The sequence below is a fragment of the Psittacula echo genome (genome assembly GCF_963264785.1).
Source record: "Psittacula echo genome assembly, chromosome: 20".
Lineage (NCBI taxonomy): Eukaryota > Metazoa > Chordata > Aves > Psittaciformes > Psittacidae > Psittacula > Psittacula echo.
The window spans coordinates 928,873-937,529 of NC_137756.1; the positions used below are offsets into that span (position 1 = coordinate 928,873).

General features: G+C 42.6%; 1 protein-coding gene across 1 annotated transcript in view; it reads right to left on the minus strand.

The window, feature by feature from the left end:
- Positions 1-8,074, minus strand: part of ITGAV (integrin subunit alpha V) — a gene marked incomplete at its 5' end in the record, with an annotated part of 44,740 nt that extends 36,666 nt beyond the window's left edge. The window contains 2 exons of the mRNA XM_080632146.1: positions 3,225-3,359; positions 7,917-8,074. Coding sequence (XP_080488272.1) covers positions 3,225-3,359; positions 7,917-8,074 — 293 coding nt within the window. The remainder of the gene's footprint in view (positions 1-3,224; positions 3,360-7,916) is intronic.
- Positions 8,075-8,657: the final 583 nt, after the last annotated feature.

The window sequence follows — 8,657 nt, forward strand, 5'->3', positions numbered from 1 at the left end:
GAAGTGTTAATGTGCAATATAAACATTTTGCCTTCCAAAGCCACCATGCATACTAGAATATCAAAAGCAATTAGTATAATGTGCACAGAAACACACGCACACAGACATATCTACAGATTATTCTCTAGTGTATTTTTACATGAGCGTAACCAGTGTGCTGGGAGATGTAGGACAAGGGGAGATCCCTCTTCCCCTTCACAAATATACTGCTGTTTTAATTGAGAAAATATGTTGTGTAGGAACAGTAAAAGAACACTTTCAGCCAGCAGTTTAAGAATTGTAATATATGGTCTTGCAAGGGGTTTTTTTTGTGTTACAGGCGGGTGAGAAGGGCAATACATACTTCCAGCATGAAAGCTGCAAGTTCCATGAATGGACCTCTATTGCCCGGCTTCTTTCCTGAAAGAGCCGAGTTGTTATGCACAGGAAAGAATAAACAAAGTAGTAAATTTGGTACTACAAGAACTATCAGCTTAATATTGCTTTCCTCCAGAGGAGCTGAGGTGAGAGTAAATGCAAGTAACAAGCAATGCTGGTATAAGGTAAGGGCTTGAACAACTCTTCCAAAGATTAATACAAAGCAGCTAGTACCTTTTCTCCTTGGCTACATAATAGCTGTTGCATTTGTCTCACATATATGACCATGCATTTGTGCTAATATGATACTGAAGCCAAAAGCAAGTGTTTGAAAATAAGACCCAATTCCGTGCAGCCACTACCGTGCAGCTGAGCTTAGCACGGCCTTTGTACAGATGGGGAAGAGAAAATGACCCGTAAAGCTGGAGGAAAGCTTAACTGAAAAAAAAAAACAAGTAATGTTTAAGAAGAAAAAATAATTGTGAAAGAAGAAAAAATCTTGCTTGATGGACCTCTGTAAAACCCTACTCTTGCATTTATTTTGTGATACAATCATGAGACAAGCAAACACAACCTCACAGAGCCAGAACACTGTGTTGTGTTCACCACACAGAAATATGGCCTTTTCCTCACTCTCAGACACGGTGTGGAAGGTGCAGTGGCTTGGCCTCATCTGAGAGCTGGCAGCTATGCTCTGACATGGGGAAGCAGGAGGAGGAACAGGGGCATGCCTTCTAGTAGTTACAAGTTTGCAACTCCACATAGGGAGTTTGGCATCAACAGGTAAACAGAGAAAAGCCACAGGTACAAATGTCCTCATTTTCCCAGGTCAGATTTCTCATTAGCTGTACACAGTTAGAAAAGAACTCTGAAGAATCCCTCTAATTAATTGCGCAGAACCTGTGCTGCTTTTTTCATTAATAAAACAGTTAAATAATCGGAGGGAAGGAGTGAGGGATGATATAAAAATCTGCCTTGTACTGCAAAGATAAGCAATACCTCTGGAGGTACCACATCATATTGCACAAATGTTGAACTAGTGATGGATGAACCTGAATTCTTTTAGAGGCTGTGCCTAATCATCTACCAAAAGCACCTTCGCATTAGCACCAAAAATCAGTAGTCAAATCTGCTTTGCATTTCCTGCAACATGAATCACAAGTTGTCCCTAACCCCTGTTTCCTTATGAGGTAGAGGCAGGCCGGGGTGAGGGTTTACACTGGGCTGGCAGTAAGACACTGTCATCATAACACAGGGAATCAACCATTCTATTATGCACAAAGAGAAAGACATTTTCTTTTGTCTTCGTGCATTTATTATTTTATTATACTGAAACACAATGCGCTTTTTACCCAGAGAATAATTGACAAATGCATTATTTCCCAATTCATTGCCACAAAGCTAGAATGAGTTAAAACGTGCCTGAAAAATCCTCTTAGGCCATTATGACCTGCTGGTTTTACTGTTAAATTTCAAGCAGCTAACAAGTCTGTTATTCACTGTACCATATAATCTAAGCACAGATGAACAGCAAAGCAGCCTGTCCCCTGCATCTATTTACTCTGCCTGGCATATGGAATGTAAATGTTCATATATATATATATATATATATAGTATAAGCAGACAAATGCACTGTAATTCCCACATGAAGATGCATCTAGAACCTACCCATGTGGTTTGTCTTTCCCTACCAGAAGTTTTTTGGCTATTAATTACATTAGTGGTGATTATTAATCAGAGACACAGCTTACTAGAGATCTTAAGTATCTAGCAGAAACATTCCTCTAGAGTGACGTACAGAGACTGATAATGACTTATCAGCCTCTATATGTACTACCATTAGATACTACTATTTTTATTTTGCAAGAGAACTGTAACATGTTTTAGAAAAATATATGCAGATTTCAGAAATCTAATCACAACATTTTTCGGTATATTTTGACAATGGAATTGAAAGAAGAGCTTCTCCACTGTATTGTACACAATTTAAGAAGGTCACATAAATCTAACAGCCTTTAGACTGCTAAGTCAAAATTCCAATGGAGGCAACAATGAACTATAACCAGCTAGACCTTAAAAGCACAAGTGTTTCCTCTGCCCTGCCACATAGGTCTTGCTAACCCAATCCCATGACACAGAAAGGTTTTTCCTTCCACATGCTGTGGAAAACAGGATTCAACACTGAGTGGCTTGAGCAGAAAAGTACATGCAATGCATTCTCATATAACTTGCCACAGTCTGTGGAAAATACTGTGTGTACAAGGGCATGAAGACCGAGTGAAATGTTTAAAGTCTGCATTGCTGCTGATCAGCTATAGTATACTTCAGAAATCGGTAAGTAATGCCTCTGACCGGAGGTACCTTGACTGCTGCTATCACAAATCACATGAAGCTGTATGAGGAGAAAAATAACAAAAAAAAAAAATTCCAGTTTGAAGTTTATACCCCCAGTTTCAGATTAAACTTCCGAGTACTTCTGCCTATACCATCTTTGCTGATATTAAATAATATCTTTCCTCACATGACATGTTCTTAATAGGTAATAACACCCTTAGGGTTTGTTCTGAATTAGGCTGCTAAATGTTTTAGGACTGCTGGAAAGTACAGAGGAGAAATACAAATAGGTTAAAACAAAAGAAAAATAACATATGCTCACTCAAGCTTTCAGCACGTAACAAGAGAATTCTAAAACAGAGGAGAGAAAAAAGGAAAAAGAAAAACAAACACCAAACCTTGATGGGTTGCTAGTCTAAGAAGGGCTGCATTCACATCAACTACAAAGAAATCCCATGTGATTCTGAATCTCTTGTGCTCCCTCACACTAGGAATAGAGCAGAGACAGCCCATCTCCCCTCACAACAAGCTACATGTTACCTGTGGAGTCAAATACAATCGGCTGGCAGTTTCTGTTGGAATTCCAGTTACATTTGAGCACCTGGCCTCCTTCTACAATGTTGTGCTGGGTAGTGTTTGCTTTTGGAGCTCCCACCAGAAGAAATACCCTGCAGTAAAAAGAAATAAAACAAAAGTTTCGGCACCCAAGGCATACACGTTGTTACTTTAAAACATCTGAAGAGTTAATAAATCAAAAGCCTTGCCCATTCAAATTTAAATCTGGCAAGAACAACTTTGAGTTTCAGAGAAATTCTTATTAGGCTTCAGGACTTGGGTCCCTTTATTTCTGTAAGCAAAAGCTGGCAAAAAAACAAACCCCACCAACATTTACCAAAACAAGAGAAAATTAAATTATTCTGTCCTACTTAAAATGACATTTAAAAACAAGATAAACACTTCTATAATTGGGGTTTTTCTTTTTTTCCTTTTCAAATATACATATGTATGCAGCGGAACAGGAAATCATGTATTTCTGTAATGTAAAAAAAGTAATTGGCTGGCATCATTTCTGGTTAATTTTGTGCATAAGAGTAATTCAAGGAAGCTGGTAAAAAATGGAAACAACGTATAAACAAAACAGCAGTGCGTCTGAGCTCAGAAGCTACAAACTGGTGAGTCAGCCTAGTACTAGGCAAACACTTTTTAAAATAATCTCCAAGTACCCAAGTGATGGTCAAGCCCAGGTTTGTACATTAATGATGCATCTTTACTGAAATTCAGTACACACTAATCACCTCTTACTAAAATCTGTTGTGCTTTTATAAATCTCTGCTTATATTAATATGTTACATGCACTTCGAGCAGAAACTGTTAAAGAGATCATGCCTGTGAGGTGGTAAAATTCACAAGTTGCCAAGTAAGCAACAGATCGAAAAAAGAACTCATACCAAACAAGGTTCTTAGCATCTTCCAACAGGCTATTAACATCTTCTAGGGACTGTGACACCTCCAAAATATACTGGACTCATCAGCACTTTCCTGAGGGTAGTAAATTTGAAGTACAAAGACATAGAGAAGATATAAAACTAAACACTTCATCAGCATCTGCTCTGTTGCTTCCATTTAGACTGTTTAAGAGGGAAACTAGCCTGTAAGCACAAGTCTTACAATGAGGCACTATGGTTAGTTAGTTTTGAAACTGCTGAACGCTGAACAAGCTGCAAGACTGGTTGAGGAGAATGTTTACAGGTAGGCAGATCCAGGCTTACCAGCCTTGCTCTGGTTTTCAGTCATCTCCCAGACTTCACTTTAGCACAGAGCTAAGTTCATATTTCTTAACATGTAAATACCAGGTATAAACAGGTGGTATCTCATCAAAGCTCAATTCATCTGCAGACCAACAGAAGCCCTAGTTCTCAACCATGCAATTTTTCAGAAGCTTAAAAATTTCTTGGTGTGAACCTGAAGAGAAAATCCAGGCTAGCTGGCAATCCATTTGTCTTCCTTAGTTGCCATTCAAGATTTCAAGAAGAATCTGAAATGCACCAATCAACTTAAAATGTTCTCTCTGGGCATAACAGAAATGCTTAAAAATAAGCATCTAATGCCAAGGAAAAAAACACAGTCATAATTACAATCTATTAAACAAGTGGTAGCTTGCCTTCCGCTTTACTCTTACGTCACTAGCTTTTGATAAGCCCCCCCACACTAAATACTTGTTAAAAAAAAAAAAATCATTCCTATTCTAATCATGTATTTTAACACTTTTTTACAATAATCTTTGTTATAAGGTTTATTAAAAAGGTTACCAAAAAATAAATCATTATGTAACTCCACAAAGGTTTAGACACTGTTTCTCCCAAAGCAAAAAAAATCAAGCATTTTTCTCATCACAGAACAAAAGAGCAGATTGTGGTAGGTCTTATAATAACATACAAATTAGAGACAGAGAAGCCTCTAGTCCACATACTTTGTGAAAGGGGCAACAGACGGAAAAATTGGTTTTTCCATAGGAATACACCAGCTATGATTTGATACTGCCCACCTCCACATGATGCAGCACAATGCTGCAGATGAAACTCGAGTGCATTGACAGCTTTGGTCAGTGTGCTTACAGCAATAACCACTCACCAGTACTTTGCCATGGGCCAATAAAGAGAAACTGGTATTTCCATGTACTTATAAACTCGAAGGCAGACTGTCAAATGCAATTCTTTTAAACCATGGCATGTATGAGAAACCTTTTCTAGTTTTTATAAGGTTATGTTCAGCAACTGTGTATTATATGCCCTCTACCAGGCATCACATACCACCCTGATACAAGATTACTGGAACAGGGCTTTAATACTGGACTCCTAAATATGCTTTATTTTGGTATCCAGCAGGTCAAAATACACTATGAAACAGCTGCTTGAGCATTCAGGAACTAATAACTCTCCTTTGCTATCAAGCTAGTCAATCCAAGTAGCTTTAGCTCAACTAAATTCACCCAATCTCTAGTACCCATATGGAGAAAAGGCGACAAATACAATTTCACCAAAGTAACCTAATACCATTAGAGCCTGTTCCTGTAAAATTTGCATAGCTACTTTGTTCCAATTATGAGCTTAAATTTAAGCACCAGGGGGTGCAACACCAGGATTTCACTTAGCAGATACACAGTAACTTCTAATTACCCAAAAAAAAAAAAAAGAGAAAAACATTCCTGTAAAGATATAAAGGAGTCTTCCATGCTGCCTGAAAACCACTAGTGTTCCAAGTTACTAAAAGAAAAAAGCCATCAGTGTTTTCTTTTACAGCCACGCACTTTGAGATCACTAGCTATTACAAAAATAATTGAAAGATTCCAAACAGTGATTCCAATGACAGTTAGTTTACATAGGTCCTTATCAGAAAGCAAGGAAGAAAGTTTACCACCCACATTTACCAGTCTCCTGATAACTTTTTGCAGCCACACATTCCAACTTAAAAATAAAGGGAGCAACACAAATAGAATATTTTTCTTAAGTACCAAGACTTAAACAGGATTAAGATAGCACAGAAAGATGTTGCAACACATGCAAGTCAAGACAGGATGACTTCTAATATTGTAGGCAATAAAGAAATGCAAATAAAGCTAGGCTGATACATTGCAAAAAGGCTTGCTCAATAGCTATAAAATTTGTTCATAAGGTTTTATGAGTTAGAGAAATCCCCACAGCATGACAGAAGCCAGCAGCCTTTTCAGCTTTACAGCCATTTCTTAAGATAGGAAAGGAGGGGGAAAAGTGACAAAAGCTGGATCTTAATGTAGCCCACACTTGAGAAATGCAGACTATGCAACACCATGACTTCGAAGTTAGTGCCACGACTATTCAAAAGTCTGAAATACATCAGCCTCTGCTTAGTTGTCGTGTAATATGAAATGGGAACCTATTCAGGAAGCAGATGCAGAGAGTGTTTACATGGAACTTCTTTTCCAGGGTCAGCAACAGCTTTGTGACCCGCACAGACACAATGCAACCCATACGAGGCACTTCTGCAAAGAGCAGCCAATAAAGAGAACGGTGGAAATTCTGAGATTTCAATGGGACAAAGCCCATGAGATATAATGAAGCAAAATGCCATACTTTCATCTTTCTACACTCTATTTATCACCACCGCTAGCTGCATAAGCCACGGACTGATAAGGCTATTCAGAAAACCTAGCAGTGCAGTTTGTGCCACGTTTGGGAGCCTGCTTCCCAGTGAGAGGGCCTCAGCAGGCAGAGCCACTCTGGATCGGGAGCAGACGGAGCTGAGCTGGGGGTGGCGTGGCTCTGCCCCGCTGTGCCAGTGGCTGTGCACAACACACAGTGCCAGGATCCTGCCACAGAGACCCCATTTTGTGTGCGCCACCACGGCCACTGGAGCTGCTAGCCCAGAGGGGACAGGCACAGCTCAGCATAGCTCGTTCATGAAATCATCACAACTGTATCATGAAATCACAGAAGGGTTTGAGTTGGAAGGGACCTTAAAGCTCATCCACTTCCAACCCTCTGCTATGGGCAGGGACACCTCCCACTAGACCAGCTTGCTCCAAGCCTCGTCCAACTTGGCCTTGAACACTGCCAAAGACAGAGCAGCCAAAGCTTCTGTGGGCACCCTGTGCAGCGCCTCAGCATCCTCACAGGAAAGAACTTCTACCTCACATATCATCTAAGTCTCCTCTCTGTCAATTTAAAATCATTCTCCCTTTTCCTGTCACTACATGCCCCTGTAAAAAGCCCCTCTCCGGGCTTCTTGTTGGCCCCTTCAGGCACTGGGAGCTGCTCTAAGGTCTCTCCGAAGCCTTCCCTTCTCCAGGCCAAACAAGCCCAGCTCTCTCAGCCTGTCTCCATAGCAGAGGTGCTCCGGCCCGCTGATCAGCTGCGTTCGGCACCGGGCCCGACCGAACGTCTCCCATCAACGAATCGCTCCGAATCTCTTCCGAGAACTGCCCAGGCGTCAGCTCTTGCCATGTGAGCTACAAGGGAGCAGCCCGGCCGCTGACACGGGGGCTGCTCTCCCGGTCTCGCATCGCCCTCCCACACCTCGTCGGGACAACAGCAGCCTCGCCCGCATCCCGCCAGAGGAGAGAACAGAGGAAAGGAAAGGAAGGAAAGGAGTCGCCGGGCCGGGCCAGGCCCCCCTTCTCCTAGGGAGCGGCAGCCCCGACAGACGCCGGCCGGTAGCTCGTCGGTGGGCAGAAGAGAGCGGGCACTTACGAGGACTGGTCGGGAGCGAAGAAGTCCACGGCGAAGCCGAAGTAGCTGCCCTGGGGACCCGAGTACACGGCCGGGCGCTCCACGTCCAGGTTGAAGGCGCCGCCCGGGGCCAGCGCACCGCCCAGCAGCGCTAGCAGCCGCAACCACGGCCCCGCCATGGCCCGGCCCGGCCCGGCCGGAACGAAGCGAAGTGATGGGGGATATGGAGGGGCCCCGCGTTTCCCGCGGTCGGCGGCGGCGCGGAGAGAGAAATCACTTCCTCCCGCCCTACGCCCAGTTCCCTTTTCTGCGCGGGACAGGAGCGGCAGGAAGGAGAAGCGGCATCATGTGGTGCCGGAGGCGGGACCGGCCCTGCGCCGCTCCCTCCCGCCCTTCCCCACTGCCTGCTGCAGCCGCGGCCCGGTCTCGCTGAGGGAGCGGCGCTGCCCAGCCAGCGGGAGGCTGTACCGCTCTCCGCCGGGGCTGACGCGACAGTCCCTGTTGGGTTTGGTTTAATAATGTCCGATCAGCCTACATTCACTGATACCGCGGTATTTAGGCTTACAAGAACAAATGTGTCATGTATAATTCATCCTAAGAGGAAGAACTGAACATTAATACTGGGTGATTATTTCAATTTCTCTCTAAATACATACAGGAAGTTTCCTTAAATTAAAAATAACTTCAACACATTTCTTAATACAGCCAGATTTTATGTTAACAGGCAAGATAAATTAAGTAGCCTTGAAGTCAACAGAAAAT